We start from the raw sequence: 25,147 nt of genomic DNA on the forward strand, positions 1-25,147 counted from the left end.
TAATATGCATCCAGTTTCATGCAACATTTTAGGCACACCACTACACCAATTTCCAAACTGCTCCAACTTAGACAGAAACAATTCTTTCACATGCATGAATCTCCTCTTTCAGTACAGTTTTCAGTTATAACATAGGTTTCAGTTATAATGCTCCAAAGGAGCAAATCCAGGAGAAAACAGTATTGACAATTATAAATATCGTGAAGGATGATTTTGATTAAATAGCAGGAAATAAAATGTATTTGATGCGCATAAGCAATTACTGTAACACTTCCTGGGGCCAAACTACAGGTAGGCAAAACCCAATACTCAAACTCAGTACTTAGTAATTGTTAATGTCCCAATAAACATTAGGCATGCACCATTGTGGAATATGCCAGAACACTGCAGAATTTCTCTTCTTCCTGATTTTATGGTGACCCAAATTTATGGTTAGTTAAAACTGAACAGGAACAAAATGAGGCCAAGAGTTTGCTACAATGCTCAGGTTTTTCCTTCCTGACTGAAAAATGAACTCTGCAGGAGAGAGCTGTTTAAAAGAATTAGTGCCAAGCTGGTACAGAACATCACTGATAACAAAGCAAGCAGTTTAGATCTTTACTTAAAAGGATCTAGTGTAGAAGCAAACATCAATATCTGATTCAAGGCATATTGTCAACAATTTACATTCAATGTTTTTAACATACACGATTCCCAGCACTCTTAGAGGTAGGAAAACTGGGCACTACGCCAATGCAGCAGAGCTGAGGGATGATAAGCATTCAGAAAAATAAGCAGATTTCAGGGTGTTATGAAGAGATGTAATCCAAATATTTTTAAAGATTATATGGAACAATATAAATATACCTTGATCTTTTAAACAAAGGACACTTTGCTAAGGAAAATGCATTGATACAACACCAACAATGTTGCACCTCTCAGGAAGCAGGAGCTTGGATGCAGTCATGCAGTCTGCAGAATTTTTTAAAAATAGGTCACATGGCCCAGCTTGGGAATGGAATAAGACATAGTGTAATTTTGAACTCTCAACATGAGACCAGAGAGAGAGAGAGAGACACACACACTCTCTCTTCATTCCATCTCTTTCTTTGTAACTCCACTCAGCAAAATAAATCCTTTTTACTTGGGGAGAGTTCCTGAAGAGATTTCCTTGAAATCTACCTCACTGCCTGAAGCAAAGGGAATTTAGCCGGCTGCAACACTTCCATGAGAACAACGCCAACAGCTGTGTGTATAACTTTGGAATCAGATCACCATTTGGGATAATGCACAAGTTATCCTTTTTCCATGAGATTATTGATTACTGAGCCAAAGTACTTTGAATATGCTGCAGAGTTTTCATTTCCTGTTTCTCAGACTTTTGAGCCTTTTTTCTCTTAATAAAAGGGTAAATATCCTCCCATAGCACAAAATGTTTGCCAATGAACTTGGCATCTTTAAGTTTCCTTTTGTTAGTAAAGCAGTTATTTGTTATTGACTAAAAACCTGACTGAGTTATCCTTAATAGTGACCCTGGCACAGTCTCAGAACTAACTGGTCATGTCCACAACCTAGCTAAACTGACCAGTGGAGGGGAAGAATAGAAAAGAAACAGTGTACCCTCACAACTCAGTTGCAATCAGGCAGAGGACTAGAGTTAGAATTATTTAGGGAGAAATTAAAGTGCAGCACCTACACAACAAAATAGAAAGGTAAAAGGAAGGAGAAGGGAGATGTAGTGTAGTGGAGGCATGAATCAGAAGATAAAAACATTGGAATGGAGAATACAATGAAGCATATAACTAAAGGAACTAAAGGATGAGGAACAAAAAAGGTTTACGCTGGGGCACTGGGCGATTACTGCAGGTCTTGTGCAGTGGGTAGCACCCTTAATTCTGAATCAGAAATTCTCGCTTCAATACTCCAAGTATTGATGGTCAAGGAAACTGGACTTAAAATGATTCCAAATAGGTTAAGTGTACCTTGTAAATCTTTCCAATATATGCTGTTGGCAATGGCTAGCATGTGAGAGATTTCTAGTCAACCATATAATGGAAAGAAAGTGAAGCCTATAACATCTCTATCCACAGCTTCAAGCTATACAACACACGAAAATGTGTGTTCACACAGTAATTCGGGAAACAAGTTGGATTAATGGCTGCTGTGGATCAGATTGATTCCAATTGCATGGGATTCGATACCCATTCCAGCTGGAATGGATTTGGGACTTACCTCCTTGCCCTATTCATGGTACAGTTGTAGTGCTGTGTATTGGACTGAGAGACAGAGACACAAACCAAGCCATACAGAGAGCTCCAGAAGAAGGGAGACTAACAGGGGATTAGGAGAATCATAATCACAGAGGATGTCACTTCTTGATGACTAGGTCTATTTCAGTGCTATGTCAAAGGTAAAGTTGATTTGAACAATTCAAATATGGAATTGTGGCGATATGGAATGTAGCAGTATGTTCATGACCTTGCAATCACCAGGTAAAATGCCAGAAAAAAAATTAAATAATCAAAGCAATTTCAAACTAAGAATTGGGGGGTGGGGGAGTTATGTTTGATTATATTAAGCCTGTGGTACACTAGAGCCAAAAATAGAACATGAGAAAGACTGAAGGTAGACTTGAAAAGGGGATATTTCATTGCATGTTTCTCAGTCCACAGCTAGTCTTTAGACTGCCTCCCCAACACTTATCTCTGGGTCACCTGACTGACTGCCTTAAAGGAGCAACACAGACCCAAATGCATGCATAAGTTTAGTAGGGAAGTCAATTCTAATTGCTTTCTCCATGGCAACAATAGGAAACCCCATCAACCTTTGAGATAATTCAAGAAGAGACTCAAGCTTTGAAAACGTCTTTTATTTTAAAACAGGTCCCAATATATAATGTAAATGTGTCACTTTTAAGCTTGACTAATTATCTTAAATTGATGTGGATGTCACACTACAGGTGACCCCATTACACTATACATTCTCTCACATACACACACACACTCTTCTTACATATGCACATGCAGACCCTCTCTCATGCACACACATACACACATCCTCTCAAAGGCTTATACTCAATCACACCCACACACACAAATACACACTCTCTCACACGCACTCACACAAGTCTGTGGGATGGATGTATACTTGCAGAATTATATTTGTAGATACATTCTAGTTTGCTCAAAAAATGCACAATCTGCAGGCAGTCAATACATGCAATATTTTGTACATTCCATTTTGGAAATAGAACCAGTCGGACTCAAGATTGGGATACAGCCAGACTCTAACCTCACACTTTCAATGCATTGTCTCAGCTGAGATATCACCTTTTGTTTTTAAACTTTCCAGTTATCTCGAGAAGGTGACTTTAAAGAGACTCTTGGATTTACATATTAATGAACAGAAACCTGCAGCCATTCTAAAAGATGAAATAACAACAATCCAGATTTGTTCATTATATCATTTCAGTTGCATGACACTGCAATCTGTTGCAATAAATTCTGTGTCTCAGGGTCTCATTCTCCACAACCCCGTGATGAAGGAGCAGCACTCCAAAAGCTAGTGCTTCCAAATAAACCTGTTGGACTATGACCTGGTGTTGTGATTTTTAATTTTATCTTAAATTGGTTATAAGTGCAGAGCAATTAGCAATCATTTCCAGAGTAATAGATGCATCAGGGGCTTTCAGATTTGAAAGCAGTATCCTTTGATCTATTTGGAAGTATATGCATGACAGAGTGAATGACAGATTCCTGAAGAAGGGCCTGTGCCCGAAACGTCGAATCTCCTGTTCCCTGGATGCTGCCTGACCTGCTGTGCTGTTCCAGCAATAAAGTTTCAACAAGAGTGAATGATGGTCTAAATCAGGATAGTCAGTATTCTGCCAAATAGTTTTGATGTGCTCTATTGAGCATCAAGGTTAGCAAATGGATAAGGCCTTAATTACAGAAGTGCTGATAATGTCAATCTGGTACCATGTTCAACTATAGAAATCCCAATGTGTAGATTAATCAGTAAAGATAGGGCTGGAGAGAGGCAGAAACAGCAAAACAACATTTGTGGAATTCTCAACAAAAACATTAAGAAAGGCAAGTGCAATAAAGTCCATCACAAAAATGAACTTGAGCACAGGTTAAATCTAAAATTTACAGCTGGATAATGACAATATGAAATGAATATTTTAGAATTCCAGATTTAAGGAAGAATCAGCCAATTTCTCTGTTAAACCAGTTGGGAGCTTGCACATAACTTGAGACCAAGTTATTTTTCTTGTGTTACAAATATCTAACATCAATCTCCACATGTAGCTGTACAGTAACCTTAATATACTTCAAAAAGATCAGAATCAATGCTGTTACATAAGCATATAAATTTTTCACGAAACAAACAAAAACAAAAGAAATGCAAATGCTTAAAATCTGAAACGAAAACAGAAATTGCTGGAAAATCTCAGCAGGTATGGCAGCATCCATGGAGAGAGAATCAGAGTTAATGTTTAGGGTCAAGTCACCTGATATCAGAACCATTCTTACAGACAATGTCCCAGACACCACCACCATCATCCCCATCCCTAGATATGTCCTGTCCCATTGGCAGGACAGACCCAACAGAAGTGGCAGCACAGTGGGATACTGTCAGGAGGGAGTTGCTCTGGGAGTCCTCAACATTGACTCCTGACCCTATGAAGTCACATGGCTTCAGGTTAAATATGGACAAGAAAATCTCCTGTTGATGATCACATATGGTCCTCCCTCAGCAGATGAATCGGTACTCCTCCATGTTGAACAATACTTAGAGGCAGCATGGAGGATGGCAAAGGCACAAAATATACTCTGGGTGGGGGATTTTTTTTTTAAAAAAAGATTCCCTACAGTGTGGAAACAGGCCCTTGGGCTCACCCAGTCCATAATGACCCTCTGAACAGTAACCCACCCAGACTCATTTCCCTTCAACTAATGCACCTAACACTACGGGCAATTTAGCATGGCCAATTCACCTGACCCGCACATCTTTGGACTGTGGGAGGAAACCGGAGCACCCGGAGGAAACACCCACAGACACGGGGAGAATGTGCACACTCCACACACACGGTCACCCGAGGCTGGAATCAACCCTAGGACCTTGGTGCTGTGAGGTAGCAGTGCTAACCACTGAGCCACCGTGCCGCCCCTTTGCAATGTTCACCACCAAGAGTGGCTCAGCAGCAGGACTGCAGATCGAGCTGGTTCGGTCCTAATGGATATAGCTGTTAGAGTGGTTCTGCAGCAGGTGGTGAGGGAACTGAAGGAAAAACATACTTGACCTTACCAATCTGCCAGCCACAGATGCATCTGTGCATGAAGGTATCACTAAGAGTGACTACCACAGATTATTGTGGAAATGAACTCCTGCCTTCCCATTGAGAGTAATGTCTCTTGTGTACTGTGGCACTGTGCTAAATGGGACAGACTTCAATCAGATCTAACCACTCAAGACTGAAAATGCTATAGACAAGCAACAGGAACAAAATTGTACTCCAGCACAATCTGTAATCTCATGGCTTGGGATGTCCCCCACTCAACCATCATCATCAAGCCAGGGGATCAACCCTGGTTCAATGGAGAGTGCAGCAGGACATGTTAGGAGCAGCACCAGGCATACCTGAAGATGAGGTGTCAACCTGGTGAAGCCACCAAACAGGGCTACATGTATGTCAAATAACATAAGTAGCAAGTGGGGACAGAGCTGTGCGATCACACAAACAACAAATCAGATCTAAGCTTTGCAGTTCTGCCACATCCTGTGAACAATTAGGCAAGTCACGAGAAGAGGCAGCTCCATAAATATCCCCATCCTCAATGTGGAAGAGCCCAGCACAATAGTGCAGAAGATAAGGCTGAATCATACACAACAATCTTCAGCCAGAAGTGCCAAGTGGATGATCCATCTCGGCTTCCTCCAGTGGTCACCAGCATGACAAATACCAGTCTTCAGCTAATTCAATTCACTCCATGTGATATCACGTAATGGTTTGAGATACTGCATAATGCAAAAAGCTACGGGCCCTGACAACATTCTGGCAATAGTCCCAAAGTCCAGAACTTGCCACTCCCTCAACCAAGCTCTTCCAGTACAGTACAGTTACAACACTGGTATCTAGCCAACAATGTAGAAAATTGCCACGTTTGTCTTGAACATTAAAAGCAGGACAAATCCAATTCACTCGATTATCAACCCATCTCGAGCAGTAAAGTGAAGGAAGATGTCATCAACAGTGCTATCAAACAACCCCTACTCAGTAATAACCTGCGCAGTGATGCCCGCCAGTTTGAGTTCTGCCAGGGCCACTCCTGACCTCATTACAGCCTTGGTCCAAACTTGGACAAAGCGTTGAATTTCAGAGGTGAGGGGAGAGTGACAGCCCTCGACAGCAAGGCTGCATTTGACCGAGTGTGGCATAAAGGAGTCCTAGCAAAACTGGAACCATTGGGTATCAAGGGGCAAACTCTGCAGGAGTTGGAGTCATATATGACAAATAGGAAGATTGCAGTTTTTGTTAGGGGTCGTCATCTCAGCTCCAGGACATCTCTGCAAGAGTTCCTCAGCGTACCAACAAGTACATACTGCTAGCCAAATAACTCTCTGAAAAGTACCTGTACATAAGAAACGTTGTGCAGCAGAAGACTGAAGAGGATACGACCAAGGAGAATCGACAAAGCTGACTGGTTTTCAACCATGGTTTTGTGTTTGTAAATCTTAATCAGGTTTACTTTTCAAAATTGGAACTGTATTGTGGAGTGAGAGGTAAAAGATAGGTTTAAGAGAAAGGAATTGTAAACAGTGGTTCTAAATGTTCTCTGTTGAACTTAAAGAATAAAACTGTTAATTTTTACTTTAAAAATAGTGAAATCTGGGATAGTTCTTTGCCTCGCGAAATTTAACAGATTACGGCACAAGATGAGCTTCTCTAGGTGTTGGATTTAAAATTAGCAAAGGGGTTTACCCAGTGTCATCACACAACATCCTAGAGGTTCTTATTAACCAGAAACTCAACTGGACTTGCCACATAAACGAAGTGGCTACAAGAGCAGGTCAGAAGCTCAGAATACTACTCCTGACTCCTCAAAGCCTGTCCATCATCTACAAGGCACAGGTCAGGAGTGTGATGGAATACTCTACTCTTGCCTCAATGAATATTGGCCCAACACTTATGAAGCTTGACACCATCCAGGACAAAGCAGCCGCTTGATTGGCACGATATCCACAAGCATCCATTCCCTCCACCACCAGCGCTCAGTAGCATCCATGTGTACTATTTACAACATGCACTGCAGAAATTCAGCAAAGACCTTCAGACAGCACCTTTCAAACTTATGACCACTTCCATCTAGAAGGACAAGAGCAGCAGATATATGGGAACACAACCACCTGCAAATTCCCCTCCAAGTCACGCACCATCCTGACTTGGAAATATATCACCATTCCTTCACTGTCACTGGGTCAAAATCCTGGAATTCCCTCCCTAATGGCATTGTGGGTCAACTGACAGCAGGCGGACGGCAGTGGTTCAAGAAGGCAGCTCATCACCACCTTCTTAAGAGCAACTAGGAACAGGCAATAAATGCTGGCCAGCCAGCGACACCCACTTACCTTTATTTTTATCATTTTGTGGTAAGTTGACTGATTTCTCTCCACAGATGCCACCAGACCGGCTGAGATTTTCTAACAGTTTGTTTTAGTTTCAAGTTATCACTCTCATTAAAACACAAATACAGAGATATATCCTCCGCCATTGCATCAAATTGTGAAGTAAGATAGCAAGATCACAAAAATAGATTCTGCTGAGCTTTTCAAGCATTTTCTATTTTTATGAAAAGTAAGGCACCTGATAGCTAAATCGTGTATTCGAATGAAAATTCCAGAATATTGCACAGAACAGAGCCATCTTAATGTGTACATCCCCAAAAGCAACAAAAGCCAAGGAAAGGCATGACTAAGAGTCGATAGTAAAGCAGGAAGGACACAAAAATATTTTGCTGCTTTTTTTCCCCCATCCTATAATCACCAATATGAAAACATTTAAAAATAAAAGTACTCAGTAATAAAACTGAGGTGGTCTTGATGGGGTTGAGGGTTGGGAATAAGTGGAACTGATGCAATTACAAATAGCTGCGGCTATAAAGAAATAAAGGAAGTCATATAGACCATGACAGCAGGAAGTACTGAGCTAATTTATTGCTTTAAATGACCCAGTTCATTTCCTCCAAAAATCTCACGAAAGGCCACAACTGTCTTCACATATTTGCACTCTTCCTTGGTATGTGCGACAGAGTAACAACTGTTGCTAAACCTTCACATATTCTATCAATTACAAGGAGCTAATTAATTGCCCTTGTATGGCTAAGTTAGAACATTAGGAAGTAAATTCCCCTTTGAATAATCATCCACTGTTTTACAAGATAAACAGGATCAGTACCAAGCAAAACTAATATATGTAATAATTTTCTAACAACCTTGATAGTTATTTTTGGAAATACAAACAGACAAATCAGGAGCAGGAGTAAACCACATGGCCTCTCATGTTTGCTTGGTCATTCAATAAGATCACTTCTAAGTAGCCGTGAACACCCATGATAATCTTTCTCCCCCTTAAGAAGAATATTTTCCATTCCTTTTCTCAAGTAGATTTTACAAAATGCAAATATGGACATAAATGTCCAATGATGTTGCATATTGTCTCACAAATTACATTCACAAAACGCAGGTACTTACAGGCCTTAGGCTCACATTCTAATCAAAGTTACTCATTCAAAATGTAAAGAATCTTTAATTAACTTTTATAACTATAATTAACTATTTGATTGTACTGAAGAATATTTGTATTCATTGAAATAGTTGTTGAACAACAAGAAGTTTCCACCCGTGCCAGTTAATACTAGGATCTACTGTACTACCATCGCCTTTTAAAATCAAATACATAGTGATTCAGGTAATTGGATGGCAAATAAAAATGTTATTGAATATTCATGCACCTTAGAGATATTTGAGGATCAACACACATACAAATATTTCAATGGGGTTTATAGTCTGTCCTGTCACACATTATACTTACGTATTGCACACAGTCATCGTTTGACAAGTGTCACCAGTGCAGAACTCAGAGATGGTGCTGTACTGTAAGTTTATATGGTTGAAGAATGTTGTTGCTAAAAAAAGGAGGAAAATAAAAACGTTACATTACAGCATTTATGACTGACATCACAAGGCACATTTATGAAAATGATTGTAAATCAATTGTACAAGGTACTTTATATTGAACACAGTAAAAAATATGATCAGATGAAGGGCCACCTGGTTTTATGATTTCATCATTACCTCCTAATTGGCGTGCAATAGTCAAATACCTTCAGTGAACACTGAACTCTTCGCAAAGCGTTAAATTTATCAAGGTGCAAGCTCTCTAATTTGACTCAAGAATGTACAAACTATATATTCTTTTCATAAAATTCTGATTCAGGGCAGATATTTTAATAAACATTAAATCAAAAATGTAATTTAGGGGAGGTGTTTAAAAAAAATGTAAAAGGTGGCAGGGAAAGGTAGAATAAATGACTGAACTTTATGTAGGTGGGCACTTCCATGTCCTCCAATGGATTCTTGCACTGTGAAGTTATAATACCATGGCACTGTGTCTAGTACTACAGCATCTTCATATTGGGAACTTTTCCTTGCTAGCTTTCTTCACTTCATCCTAAGGGTAGACTGTTTGCTGGAGGAGGGTACTGGGCACCCACTAGTACTGTACCTGGTGGGGGAGCACTTGGGGGCCAGCGATCATAATTCTATTAGTTTTGAAATAGTGATGGAAAAGGATAGACCAGATCTAAAAGCTGAAGTTCTAAATTGGAGAAAGGCCAATTTTGACAGTACTACAAGAACTTTCAAAAGCTAATTGGGGGGCAGATGTTCACAGGAACATGAGAAGCCTTAAGAAGTGAGATAACAAGAGTCCAGAGACTGTATCTTCCTGTTAGGATGAAAGGAAAGGCTAGTAGGTGTAGGGAATGCTGGATGACTAGAGAAATTGAGGGTTTCATTAAGAAAACAAGTGAAGCATATGTCAGGTATAGACAGGAGAGATCGAATGAATCCTTAGAAGAGTATAAAGGTGGTAGGAGCATACTGAAAAGGGAAATCAGGAGGGCAAAAAGGGGACATGAGGTAGCTTTGGCAAATAGGGTTAAGGAGAATCCAAAATGTTTTTACAAATACATTAAGGACAAAAGGGTAACGAGGGAGAGAATAGGGCCCCTCAAAAATCAGCAAGGCGGTCTTTTGTGTAGAGCCGCAGGTGATGGGGGGGGATACTAAACAAGTATTTTGCATCAGTGATTATTGTGGAGAAGGTCATGGAAGATATAGAATGTAGGGAAATAGATGGTGACATCTTGAAAAATGTCCATATTAAAGAGGAGGAAGTGCTGGATGTCTTGAAATGCATAAAAGTGGACAAATTCCCAGGACCTGATCAGGTGTATTCTAGAAGTCTGTGGAAAGCTAGAGAAGTAATTTCTGCGCCCTTTGCTGAGATATTTGTATCATCGATAGTCACAGGTGAGGTGCCAAAAGACTGGAGGTTGGCTAACGTGGTACCATTATTTAAGAAAGGTGGTAAGGACAAGCCAGGGAACGAAAGACTGGTGAGCCTGACTTCAGTGGTTGGGCAAGTTGTTGGAGGGAATCCTGAGGGACACGATGTACTTGGACAGGCAAGGACTGATTAGGGATAGTCAACATGGCTTTGTGCGTGGAAAATAATGTCTCACAAACTTGATTGAGTTTTTTGAAGAAGTAATAAACAGAATTGATGAGAGGGGAAAGATATAAAAGAGACCTAAGGAGCAACTTTTTCACGCAGAGGGTTGGTACACATATGGAATGAGCTGCCAGAGGAAATGGTAGAGGCTTGTACAATTGCAGCTTTTAAAAGGCATCTGGATGGGTATATGAATAGGAAGGGTTTGGAGGGATAGGGGCTGGGTGCTAGAAAGTGGGATATCTGGTCGGCATGGCCGAGTTGGATCGAAGGGTCTGATTCCGTGCTGTACATCTCTATGACTCTACGACTCTATGCGGCAATGATGTTACAAGTCTGTAAATGGTCAGTCATCAGACAATGTAATTACCAGCAGAGGTAGGCATAATATTTACACATCTTCAGCAGCAGTGGGAACACTGGACAACATGGTTAATGAAAGGTGAATTTAATTGGCATATTACAGTTTTTCAAAAATATTATATAGTAGGATACATAAAGGGGAACCAGTCAGATGTGGTATACTTGCTACAGGCAGTCCCCAGGTTCCAAAAGGGTTCTGTCGGGTGTCTGTTCACAAATTGATTAAGTCTGCAAGGCAGAGCACAATGCAGTACAATAGAAAGCAGCTGTTCATAAGTAGAGGAAAAGTTTGTATGTCAGATCTTTAAAATTAAAAACATGTAAGCAATCAAATTCCTAAGTACAATTGTTCCTACATTGGACATTCGTAGATCAGGGACCCCTCTGAATTTCCAAAAGGTATTTAACACTGTCACCAAGGTTAATATGACTGAATCAGTTGATTTTAGCAAGCTGAGGTTCAAAATACATCAAGACAAGTCCTAACTGCATACATCAAATTATATTCACGTTTTGGTTGGGTTTCTGAACATAATCCATCTCTCACATATAAAATATATGGCACATAAACAGATCATTTGGGCTTTCCCCACCAAAGTTTATGTTCCTCAAAACCACTACCTGTGGCAATCTGGGAAAAAGTCAGAGTCATAGAGATGTACAGCACGGAAACAGACCATTTGGTCCAACTCGTCCATGCCGACCAGATATCCCAACCCAATCTAGTTCCACCTGCCAGCACCTGGCCCATATCCCTCCAAACCCTTTCTATTCATATACCCATCCAGATGCCTTCATTCAATTAATCAAACCACTTCATTAACTTCACTCATTCTTTCAATGAATCAAACTGCAATACATCACTCAACGACTCGAGCTTATGTCATTCATTAAATTAAATAAACTGCACTCATTCATTCAATGACTCGAGCCTCCACCACTTCCTCTGGCAGCTCATTCCATATATGTACCACCCTCTGCATGTAAAGGTTGCCCCTTTGGTCTCTTTTATATCTTTCCCCCCTCACCCTAAACCTAGGCCCTCTAGTTCTGGACTCCCCCTACCCCAGGGAAAAGACTGTCTATTTATCCTATCCATGCCCCTCGTGATTTTATAAACCTCTACAGTCACCCCTCAGCCTCCAACACTCCAGGGAAAACAGCCCTAGCCTCTTCAACCTTTCCTTATAGCTCAAATCCTCCAACCCTGGCAACATCCTTGTAAATCATTTTTGAACCCTTTCAAGTTTCACAACATCTTTCCAATAGGAAGGAGGCCAGAATTGCATGCAATATTCCAACAGTGGCCTAACCAATATGCTGTACTCAATACTCTGACCAACAAAGGAAAGCATACCAAACACCTTCTTCACTATCCTATCTACCTGCGACTCCACTTTCAAGGCGCTATGAACCTGCACTCCAAGGTCTCTTTGTTAAGCAACACTCCTGAGGACCTTACCATAAAGTGTACAAGTCCTGCTAAGATTTGCTTTCCCAAAATGCAGCAACTCACATTAAACTCCATCTGCCACTTCTCAGCCCACCACATCAAGATCCTGCTGCAATCTGAAGTAACCCTCTTCGCTGTCCACTACACCTCCAATTTTGGTGTCATCTGCAAACTTACTAACTGTACCACTTATGCTCACATCCAAATCATTTATATAAAATGATGAAAAGTAGTGGACCCAGCACCGATCCTTGTGGCACTCCACTGGTCACAGGCCTCCAGTCTGAAAAACAACCCTCCACCACCACCCTCTGTCGTCTACCTTTGAGCCAGTTCTGTATCCAAATGGCTAGTTCTCCCTGTATTCCATGAGACCTAACCTTGCTAGCCAGTCTCCCATGGGAAACCTTGTTGAACGCCTTACTGAAGTCCATAGAGATCACATCTACTGCTCTGCCCTCATCAATCTTTTTTGTTACTTCAAAAAAACTCAATCAAGTTTGTGAGACATCATTTCCCACGCATAAAGCCAATGTTAATTATCCCTAATCAGTCCTTGCCTTTCCAAATACATGTACATCCTGTCCCTCAGGATTCCCTCCAACAAGTTGCCCACAACCGACGTCAGGCTCACTGGTCTACAGTTCCCTAACTTGTCCTTACCACCCTTCTTAAACAGTGGCACCACGTTACCCAGCCTCCAGTCTTCTGGCACTTCACTCGCGACTACCGTTGATACAAATATCTCAGTAAGAAGCCCAGCAAAAACTTCCCTAGCTTCCCACAGAGTTCTAGGGTACACCTGATCAGGTCCTGGGAATTTATCCACTTTTAATGTGTTTCAAGACATCCAGCACTTCCTCCTCTGTAGTATGGACATTTTTCAAGATGTCACCATCTATTTCCCTACATTCTATATCTTCCATGCCCTTTTCCACATTGAATACTGATGCAAAATACTTTAGTATCTCCCTCATCTCCTGTGGCTCCACACAAAAGTTGCCTTGCTGATCTTTGAGGGGCCCTATTCTCTCCCTTGTTACCCTTTTGCTCCTAATGCATTTGTAAAAACCCTTTCCTTTAATAAATCTTTTCCCTCTCACCCTAAATCTATGTCCTCTAGTTCTGGACTCCCCCACCCCAGGGGAAAAAAAATCCTTGTCTATTTACCCTATCCATGCCCCTCATGATTTTATCAATCTGTATAAGGTCACCCCTCAGCCTCTAATGCTCCAGGGAAAACAGCTCCAGCCTTTTCAACTTCATTCTATATCCCACACTCTTCAACACTGGCACATCCTTGTAAATCTTTTCTGAACCCTTTCAAGTTCACAACATCCTTCCTGTAGGAGAGAGACCAGAATTTAGTGCAACAAACTGAAGAGGAACTTACTATTGCTAGCTAGCCATTCATTCAGGTCAATTTCACGTGGTAAAGTCACCAATTCCTTAAAGTTGAAATCTATTATTCTTGCTTTGGTATATTCAGGCTCCAAATATAATTTCTTCTCCTCTGCTCCTGTTTTTTTACCGTTTGGCTTAGTCTTTGACTTCCTAAAAGAAAATAAACAAGAGATTAATTGAATGGGACTGGATTGGATCGGTTTCAATTCCAAATATGTACTGCTTTGTCTGTAGTCTCAAACATTCATAATTTTTACATGAATATCGTAAAAGGAAATTCAACATGCAGTATGTTGTGCAAGACAATGAAATTTTAACAAAAACAAAATGAGCATGGGAATGAGGAGCAATGCCAAGATATTATTCCATGCCAGAAAATACCAAATAACAGTCATCACACATACATTAAGATGTCTTCCCCCTCTCTACTTCTTGCTTTATTGTAATTCAAATGGAAAGGCTGTTCTTCCTGATAATGTGATTGAGCAGCAAAATAGAAATGCTTTCTTTTTAAAACAGCCAAAGAAAACTGTACAGTTAGAGTTGTATACTACATTGAATGTCAGCACTGCACCAATCCTTAAACGACAAATAAAATTCAGCATTTTGACCATGTACGTTATTTAGCCTTAACCTGCTGTTCAGCACAGATGCCCAGTTCACGAGAATGACGCTAATGATGTAATGTTCTTTGAGTAGGAATGCATAAGTGAAGTACTGCAGTTATGTTAAACTCAAATTACCTTAGTGTAGCTAAATCATGTTATTCCTCCATAAACATGCAAAGTCCAACTGATTATGTGAATTTTACCTCAATCAATCTCTTCCTATTGAGATACAGAAAATTGCCCAAGATGCAATGTAAAACGCTTTTACAGGTGACTTCATCTGAAACTTTCACATTTAAACTAAATTATTTTCATTTTTCTTTTACTTATGAACAATTAAAGTCAAGCAATGAAGGAAAAGGTCTGGTACTGATCTCACTAAAATTGATCGAGAGAAGACAAAGGCACAGACAGCTGAGAAATATTTAAACGTACAGAACAAGAGCACATTGCTCAACTATAATCCCGAATTACTCAATCCTAACGTCCTATTTAATTAACTATGCATCTCACTTCATGCAATTCCCTGACAGCAGAGCTCAGCTTATTGATGGAGTTCCTTGGCTGTTGCATGAACCAACTGCTAGGTGAATAGGGCATTAGACATTAGGCAGCAGAGGAGCAGGAGAATTGATGTTTCAGGCATAAGCCCTTCCCCAAAATGTTGATTCTCCTGCTCCTCGGATGGTGCGTGACCTGCTGTGCTTTTCCAGCACCACACTCCCGACTCTGATCTCCAGCATCTGCAGTCCTTACTCTTTCCTCAGTTAGACCCATTCTCTTTGTCCTGACTCTCCCCAAGAACTAAACAAAGATGAGGAGCCCACCACATTTAGAATCACATATATCCAATGGTATCCTCACAATTTTATCTCATTTGCAGCTAATTTGGCTGGACAGCTACTTTACAACACAGTGGCACCAACAGCAGGGGTTCAACTCCCATAACCTGTTAACATCACAATGAGGGTGTCTCCTTCTCAACTTCTCCCCTCGCCTGGTGACCCTCAGGTTAAACCATTATCAGTTCTCCCCATCTAACCAGAGAGAAACCCCGTGGACCTCTGCAATTTTATCTCATCATATTTCATAGGGATTAGAATGTATTAACTTAAGGCAAATACTTTGCTGTAAAAAATTATTTAGTGGTATAATTAACCAAGTTACTCATATAGCAATGGCAGCTTTTTCCACAGACTAAGACAATTAAAATTAAGTAACTGAGTTTGAAATGGACTGTAAACTATCCTGCATATGGTAAAGTGGAAAGGATAAGTGCCTTTGCCAACTAAACAAGATTTTATTTGTGAATTATATTTGATTTCAAAGGATGCTGAAATGCTTCATATGCCATTTTGATAGAATGTTGCCCCGTATAGTAAGTGATTAAACAGCATGCTTGATCAGTTTGGGAGTAGAATGTTAGCCAGGACACAGGAGGAGAATACCTGCTGCACTTTTGAATGCATTCATCTGAACCCAAAAAAGGAACAGATGGGTCTTCAACAATGTCGCCTTCTTTCGTACTAAACTGCATTATCAACCAGTGTTGAAACTGAACCTACCACCTCAGAGACTAAAGCAGGTTTGGTGGAACTTTCTGGACTTATTTCAATCACATCCAATAAAGGTGAAGTTTACGGAATTCTAAAAATGTAAACGCGCAATATGGAGATACCTTTTCAATATAGATGCTTTAGTGCTTACAGAATCAGAAACAAAACTATTGTCAAGTTTTAATAATATCTGTTGAATAAGTGCACCCCAGGTAAAGGGACGGCTGGAAAATGGGAAGCCTTCAGAAATGAGATAACAAGAATCCAGAGAAAGTATATTCCTGTCAGGGTGAAAGGGAAATCAGGTAGGTATAGGGAATGTTGGATGACTAAAGAAATTGAGGGTTTGGTTAAGAAAAAGGAGGAAGCATATGTCAGGTATAGACAGGATAGATCGAGTGAATCCTTAGAGTATAAAGAAAGTAGAAGTATACTTAAGAGTGAAATCAGGAGGGCAAAACGGAACGTGAGATAGCTTTGGCAAATAGAATTAAGGAGAATCCAAAGGGTTTTTACAAACATGTTAAAGACAAAAGGGTAACTAGGGAGAAAATAGGGCCCCTCAAAGATCAGCAAAATGGCCTTTGTGTGAAGCCACAGAAAATGGGGGAGATACTAAATGAATATTTTGCATCAGTATTTACTGTGGAAAAGGATATGGAAGATAGAGACTGTAGGGAAATAGATGGTGACATCTTGCAAAATGTCCAGATTACAGAGGAGGAAGTGCTGGATGTCTTGAAACAGTTAACAGTGGATAAATCCCCAGGATCTGATCAGGTGTACCTGAGAACTCTGTGGGAAGCTAGAGAAGTGATTGCTGGGCCTCTTGCTGAGATATTTGTATCATCGATAGTCACAGGTGAGGTGCCGGAAGACTGGAGGTTGGCAAATGTGGTGCCATTGTTTAAGAAGGGTGGTAAAGACAAGCCAGGGAACTATAGACCAGTGAGCCTGATGTTGGTAGTGGGCAAGTTGTTGGAGGGAATCCTGAGGGACAGGTTATATACATGTATTTGGAAAGGCAAGGACTGATTAGGGATAGTCAACATGGCTTTGTGTGTGGGAAATCATGTCTCACAAACTTGATTGAGTTTTTTGAAGAAGTAACAAAAAAGATTGATGAGGGCAGAGCAGTTGATGTGATCTATATGGACTTCAGTAAGGCATTTGACAAGGTTCCCCATGGGAGACTGATTAGCAAGGTTAGATCTCATGGAATACAGGGAGAACTAGCCATTTGGATACAGAACTGGCTCAAAGGTAGAAGACAGAGGATGATGGTGGAGGGTTGTTTTTCAGACTGGAGGCCTGTGACCAGTGGAGTGCCACAAGGATCGGTGGTGGGCCCTCTACTTTTTGTCATTTACATTAATGATTTGGATGCAAGCATAAGAGGTACAGTTAGTAAGTTTGCAGATGACACTGAAATTAGAGGTGTAGTGGACAGCGAAGAGGGTTACCTTAGATTACAACAGGATCTGGACCAGATGGGCCAATGGACTGAGAAGTGGCAGATGGAGTTTAGATTGGAGAAATTTGCATTCAGTTACTTGGCTTACCTTTTTTACATCTATGTTCATGTTTGATCTAAATTTTTACTTTTTGATTTGGATCACCATGCAACTAGCAGCTCAGTACTAGAATGTTCCACGCAACTAAAATGTCAGTTCATGTTATATAAATGTAACCTTCCATCGCACAGGCCCCTTCTGGCTGACCGTGAAAGAGTGTACAGTTCCTTCCACCTTCTTGCTCTTGTTCTTTTCAAAGGAAATGCAATAGACTGATGTAAGAATTGCTCCATACTTTTTTTTAATCCACACATTGACCAAATGACTGGATGATGTCATCATGAATCAAACTCCAGATGAATAATAATGACATCTGGTTCTACCTCTGCAACACTTCTCGCTGACCTCACATCCATCTTCATACTATCAGAAGACCTGTCAGATAATTCATGGATGGAATTCTTTATTTACTTATGTTGAACAGACTTTTCAAAAACATCTTACCCAAGCTTTTGGTCAAAACCTGTGCTTTGCTTTATCCATTAAAGAAAATGCACGTTGGTGTTGTAATTTATGTAATTTGGAAGGACAACTTTTGTTTCTAAGTGTCTTTATTGTCACTAAAATAAAACTTATTTAATGGAAAAAAGTGTTTTTTCCTGGATTTGAACTAGCTACATTGTTTTATTGTCTTTGTGCTTAACCACTGCAGTTCAAGCTCAGTATGAAGCTCTTGAAAATTTAGCGAAATATTTGTGTAAAACCAATAAGCTGCAATATTTCTTGCACCAATGACGCAAGTAAAATTCATAAATGTATGTATAGTTCTGGTCCCCAAATTTTGGGAAGGATGTGGAAGCATTGGACAAGATTCAGAGGAGATTTACCAGGATATTTTCCTGGTCTGGAGGGAAGGGCTTATGAGGAAAGGCTGAGAGACTTGAACCTGTTCTCATTGGAAAGAAGGCGGCTAAGAGGGGATTTGATAGAGACATAAAAGATGATCAGAGGATTAGTTAGGGTAGACAGTGAAAGTCTTTTTCCTAGGATGATGACGTCAGCTTGTACGAGGGGGCATAACTACAAATTGAGGGGTGATAGATTTAAGACAGATGTCAGAGGCAGGTTCTTTACGCTGAGAGTGGTAAGGGCGTGGAATGCCCTACCTGCTAATGTAATCAACTCAGTCACATTTGAGAGATTTTAAAAATCCTTGGTTAAGCACATGGATGATTTTGGGATAGTGTAGGGGGACGAGCTGAGAATAGTTCACAGGTCAGTGCAACATCGAGGGTCGAAGGGCCTGTTCTGTGCTGTATTGTACTATGTTTTATGAGGTGGCCTAAACCCTCAGCAAATACCTTACACTTCATCACAGAACCAGCCAGACAGGAAACTCAAAGTTGCTGTTCATTCGATGAATCCTGAAAGATATGGTGGTGTGATAGGAGAAGTGGATATTCATATGGTGAGGAAGATGTCACGTCTTACTTCTGAATAAAGTGCAGAAGGTGAGGAAGAAATTGACGTGTATAATGAATGTAATGTATGCTCTTGAGGTTATGGATGCTAGCATCTTGAAGGGGTTCCCAACCATAATCAAATACAGCACTAATTAACTCAAAAACTCTATCTGCAGCTAATCTTCATTAGTCTACTTGCCATTGTATGACATTTTGGACACCATCCAGTTGTTCATACCAGGCATCAGCATTTTTGGGAATAACATTTTTCTGGCAATGCACACTGTTTTCCTGTTCAGTTTACACAAGGAAAAAAAAAGTAATACTGCCAGATGCCTTTTTCACCCTATTCTCACCAAAATCTTTTCCTTAATAGGTAATCTCTGTTTAACATTTCCAGGGTCTGCCATGGATGAGGCAAATCAAATCTTGAGTTGATGCAGAGGCATAGACATGCTGTAGAGACAGAAAGCAGTCATTTTAATATGCAGCTGTAACTCCATCAATATTGTTACGTGGAAAGTACTAGAATTCACATATTTCTGAAGAACTACAACGGGCCAACTGTTTAAGATCAATTCGAGAAGCGAATGCTTCAAATTCCTGCGAAACAATCTACAATGCACCAATGGAAACATGGCAGATGCTGCAAAGATTTTTCATTCAGTCTCTAACAACTGGAGACACATATTTTCAGTTCCGATATATCCAACATATTTGCACTGCAAACCTATTTTTTATAACAATAATAAAACAGCATACTTTACCACAAGGATGCAACAACCCATGTTTGGCAGCTGTTTCAGAATACTTAAAGCAGTTTTGTGGATCTTCATAAACTGCTTTGTAAATCACAGCCATCTGCGTCTTATCCTATATAATCCTTAGAGGAGGTTTACATAGTGTTTATCATAGCATTACAAGATTAACTAAAGTCTATTTCAGCTCAATATCAAATCTTGAAAGTGCAACCACAAATGCAACAGCAAACAAATCCTTAAAAAAAAACTGGGAGGGGAATGAGGCAAGGATAGGGTCAATTTGAATTTTCGAAATAAGCTTACCAACCTAGGGAAGAAGCTGCAGTTGTTAGCAAGTCACACAGCATTCAGGCTGAAAAGGTAGGCAGCTAAGCACGATGCTACCAGGCCGTATGGCATTGATGTTTAACCTTATTTGTATTCAAATGCAAATTTTCCATCTGCAACCAGGATTGTAAACCAGTATAGAATAGCTCAAGGATGTATGCCATCCTTTGACAAGCAGTTTATTTTTGATGCAACTGGTTTCTCTAGAATGTTTGTTTCAATTATTATAAAGTTATGTCACCATAACTTCTTGTAAACATTCATAACACTTGACCATACAATATTGCACCCATTAAGCTATCTTTGGTTGCCTGCTGAGTCTTTTCATGCAGGCAACGATGCTACTTTATTCTTAATACAAATGAAGTCAACTTGCATTTAAGTGTCAGTCAGTCAAAGAACAGCATTGTGCATTCTTTAGAATGCTTTCTCCTGGCTTAGTACTTTATCATTTAAAGAAAACAAATAGACAGTAGGCTGAATTCTGATGATGAAAGAATGTATTTATATACAGTTTATTTATTTTTGGCAATTTGATGTTTGTTTACAGTTAAGTGCTCCTCTCTGCCACATTTGAGTAATTAGGTACTTTGTGTGAAAGGAATGAATGTACAAGGTGAACCCAAGTATTTCTGAATATATTCATATTACAATTCTAGAATTGGTGCAACATCAACAGTTTTGTACTGATGCTATACTTACAAGAGAACCATAACGTGAATCCAGCAATAATGCCTGATAACGATAGCAGGACAAATTCAGTGGAACCTGAAGGATTGGATTTCTTTTCTTGAAACTAGAGTAAGGATGATGTCATGGCCTTGACTAGTTCTACAGACTGTACAGCAGTTTCAGCATTGTACTCAATGCAGTTGCTTTCGTGAACAACTTTTTATTTGAAAGGGATGTGCCAACCCAAGCAACTTCATAAATCACAGGTTTGGACAGAAAATGTCTAACTTACATTTTAGTTCACAGGTTGGTTCTCAGGAGAACTGGCCTATTTTCTGCTATTAACACCTCGTCGTCTTCTATATCATTTCATGATTACTGTCAGTGCTCCCATTACCTTCTACTCTATCTTTACCATCTGTTCCAACTGCTCCTCCTCTCCACTTTTTCTACAGCATAAAACGTCAGTCTTTTCTAGCTTCCTTCGGTTCTGGAGAAGTCAAATTGGACTCATGATATTAACTTGGTTTCTCTATCCCCACGTCATCATACCTGCTGAGTTTCTCTAGAACTTTGCTTTTATTTTAGTACTCTTCAGATAAATTTAAAAATTCAAAGCATGGCGCCAGTTTATCTTGCTACAAATATCTACCTGGTATGAAACATTACCTAAGATGTGCAGCTTTGAGAAGTACATTATACAAAACATATCAATATACTCAAATGTAAAAATGTAACATGCCTTTAAACACGAAAATTCAAATTGCACCATCGAACATATTGCAGCATGGAGGAATAAAAATAATGCCCTTAAAGTGACATTCTATATATGGTATTCTACCAACATCCATTTTCTCTTTTTTTTTGAATAACCCAAATAATTTTAAGAAAGTGAATATTTTATCAACTCTAAAACATCTATTCAGTGCAAATATTTACATGATGCTGTAACAGTCTTGACTGCACATCATGTATGCCAAGATAATTACTGATAGTATATTTTATTAGTCTATTAAACCAGTCACAGTGAGCTTTCATAATGGTAGCCTGAGCACCAAATTCCATAGGGATAATAAATGTTGTAATCAAACAAACTTTGCCCTCCACATACTGAGGTGGGAAGGCAGCTGCTCAGAATTGTATCTGTGCCTGTAAGATTTGTTTATTAAATAAGAAAAGGGAAGGCTTCATCAGAATTAAAATGAAATGAATTCTGAAGAATTTGAAATTTTATATGTACAAATGATACTGAGAAAGTTTCCATGTGTCCCAATTCCATTAACCCTAGTACTGGACAATAAGAGCATCTACAAATGCATATGACAGGTATTCAAGCTGGACAATAAGCTTAGAATTAGGTAAATTTGTCTGTCTAAATCTTCTCTATGGCTCAGACTGATTAATAGAACCGTAATCTTCTAAACTTAATCTTATATTAATTAATCCTCCCCACTACTGAGAAATATGGCCCATGTTCAAACTACTGCGATACAAAGTTTTAAAGTTACATTTACAGTACCTGTACTTCTGCATTCAGTTTATTTGTGGCACAGCCGGAGTTGCTCTGAATAAGTTTGGGAATAATATTTTGCCCACTTGGAAGATTCACTGGAGAGAATTCACATTAAATGCAACAGACTGAAGCTTAACTCAAGGAGGAGAATTGGGTGGTTTTAGTGAAAATAATGCAGTGATTGTGATCTGTTAGCCTACTATAAAAGGCACACAAAAACTCAAGATTGTTTTCCGGTACAGTCAGAAAACTGAAATTCTTGCAGTGTGGTCATTTCTCCCAGTCCCTTGCAAACATCCTTAGTAACCTTTGGTTCATGAACACTAATCTCGACACCAAATTTTGTACAGTTTCAAGATTTCTAACTTGAGCAGCATGAATCAAATACTTAACTGTGAACAATATGATATCATAAAGGCAAAACTACTTCCAAATTGATCCGGCCTAACATACTTTCATTGACCCAGGGTTAGTTCTATAGAAATGCTGGAGTGCAATAAATCTTGAGGTGGTGAGATATAATAGCTTATGCAACAAAATAAGTTACACAAAATCATGTGTAACCATTCACCATAAATTCAACTACCTAAGATCAAGCTCAATCGATTCTGAAGATTTTAACTTGGGTCAAGTGCACAAATTGAAAACTGAATTTCAGTTTGCCACTTTCCAGAGCATCAATAAATAAATGCTAGCCATGCAGTGTGCAGGCTTTATGGCTATTAACATATTCTGGTCAGACATTAAGTCATACTGCTGCAGGTACAGGCTCAAAATTAGTATCCAAACTAGAGTGAAACACTAAAAGCCTGGTATGACAACTTAATCAATTGACAACTTATAACAAGCTACATTCAGTGGAGAAGTTAAATATTTACTGTACCATTTAATTATTTTCCCCCTTTTTTGTCACTTAACAATTTTCCATTCTGCCAACCAAATGAATGGTTTCGGAAACAATTTTATTTTTGGTGCAAACAAAAATGCATTGCATACTGACATGTCGCCAGAACATTGCAACGGCTAACATTTATATTTTGATGCTTACATCTTACCATAAACTTAAAAATATGATAGACTTTATTAAGTATTCATCCATGCATATCATTCCAAATTTTATTGTTTGCAAATTCATTACATGGAAGGTGGCAGTCCGTTTGAGAGTGCGCAAGAATTTAAGCAAATCAATATTCAGTTAAGAGAGTAATATCTCGTTACTTGCTTAAGTTACTTAGTTAACAGATGTGAAATGGCAAAGTCTAAACATTTTAACCATTTTCTCCATATCCAAGCCCTTAGTATTTCACTAAACTATCTCTACCTCAGGACTTTTCCCATGGCTTGTAGAACCATCTTGTAACACACTCCGGTTTTCTGTTGTCAAAGTAATGACCTATCTTCACGATGGTTTAAATAATCTCCCACCATCGTAGTTTCTCAGCCTTCAGACTTCCTTTGTCTGTGTACAGCTCAAACTAGTCAAACCACATTCACATCAGCACTGAGCTTCAAACAACTTTTGCTTTCAGCCAATCAGTCTGGGCTTGGCATGAAAGCACAAGCAATCCACTGATTTCATCAAAATCTCAGGCCATAAATCCAGGGAGCGTCTACAAACAAAGAAAAACTTTAGATGTATGATTTTAAATCTACAGCAGCTGTTTTGAAAGATACTGGAAAATTACTAATTATTGTTTCAGTATCTTTCCTACATTTGATACTGCTCATTTTGTTATTGGATAAGATACTTTTCCAACAAAGGGTTCTCATTCTCTGCCCTCATCTTTTTAGTCCATTTCTACTCTCATTTCTACTTTCAATCATCAAAAAAGGTGAATAAGCTTCCTTGCACTAATGTCAATCTGTAATCAAAGCATAGTGTGTAATAATTTCCACATCAGATATGCCTCAACATACAGACGTAGTACAAATCAACCTCTATTCAGTATCTTAGCTCCCCATGGGATGTTGGTAAACTTTGAACTGTTACTTTGTTCTACATGCCAAGTCTTGTGGTGTAATGGTACCTTCCCTTCCTTTGTGCCAGGACACACAGGTTCAAGTCCCACCTGTTCCAGAGATGTGTAATGATACATCTGAGTAGGAGACCAGAAAATATCGAAAATGGTTCATAACTAAATTGTAAACTCACTAAGTAACATTACTCGAAAACATTCAACTGAATAACAAATTAATTAATGAAAGTGCAACTATGCTCTGGAATATGGGCAAGTCTTGCACAATTGCCATGAAGAGAACAGTGTTACTTCAAAAGTCTAGTATTTTCAAGCATTTGAATGAATTTCAATTTGGAATCCAACATTAGCTACTGAAACTGGTTTTAGTCCAAACACAAACCAACAGCAATTCAAAATCAAGTGGTAGATTTGCTTTCAGTACAAATGCTCCAACCAACAGTCCCAAACTCCTGGCTTGAACGGGAGACTGCATGGACTGGTGACTAATACCATTTGTAGCTTGTAAATGACAAACTAAAAAAAAATCTTTGAAATAACTTTTTCAAATTATACTTATGAAGAATACACACATGGATTTCTAATTTATGAACATACATGCATTTGAAACAAAACAGATGTTTGAAACTGTCAGTTAACAGAAAAAACAGTAAACTTCAACTCCATGCGAATTTTAGAGATCAAACTGAGAAAATATTATGCAGATGACATGATCAATCTTTTTCAGAAAAAGTATCTTGAAAAAAAGCATTTTACAACT

The 25,147-nt window shown here is 39.3% G+C and overlaps 1 protein-coding gene across 6 annotated transcripts in view; it reads right to left on the bottom strand.

Moving 5' to 3' along the window:
• Window positions 1–25,147, bottom strand: part of mob2a (MOB kinase activator 2a) — a 242,423-nt gene that overhangs the window by 18,149 nt on the left and 199,127 nt on the right. For 4 of the 6 annotated variants that reach the window (XM_043705942.2, XM_087996589.1, XM_043705939.2 and 1 more), the window contains 2 exons: window positions 13,987–14,147; window positions 9,074–9,167 (listed from right to left, as the gene is read on the bottom strand). In XM_043705942.2, the coding sequence (XP_043561877.1) occupies window positions 9,074–9,167; window positions 13,987–14,147 (255 nt within the window). Of the gene's footprint in view, window positions 1–9,073; window positions 9,168–13,986; window positions 14,148–19,494; window positions 19,595–23,732; window positions 23,884–25,147 lie in introns of those variants that run through there. The other 2 variants (XM_043705937.2, XM_043705941.2) reach the window with 2 other exon arrangements.

Source organism: Chiloscyllium plagiosum, unplaced genomic scaffold, assembly GCF_037043375.1.
Source record: "Chiloscyllium plagiosum isolate Xiang-an unplaced genomic scaffold, Cpla_swu_hap1 HiC_scaffold_18, whole genome shotgun sequence".
NCBI classification, from domain to species: Eukaryota; Metazoa; Chordata; class Chondrichthyes; order Orectolobiformes; family Hemiscylliidae; genus Chiloscyllium; species Chiloscyllium plagiosum.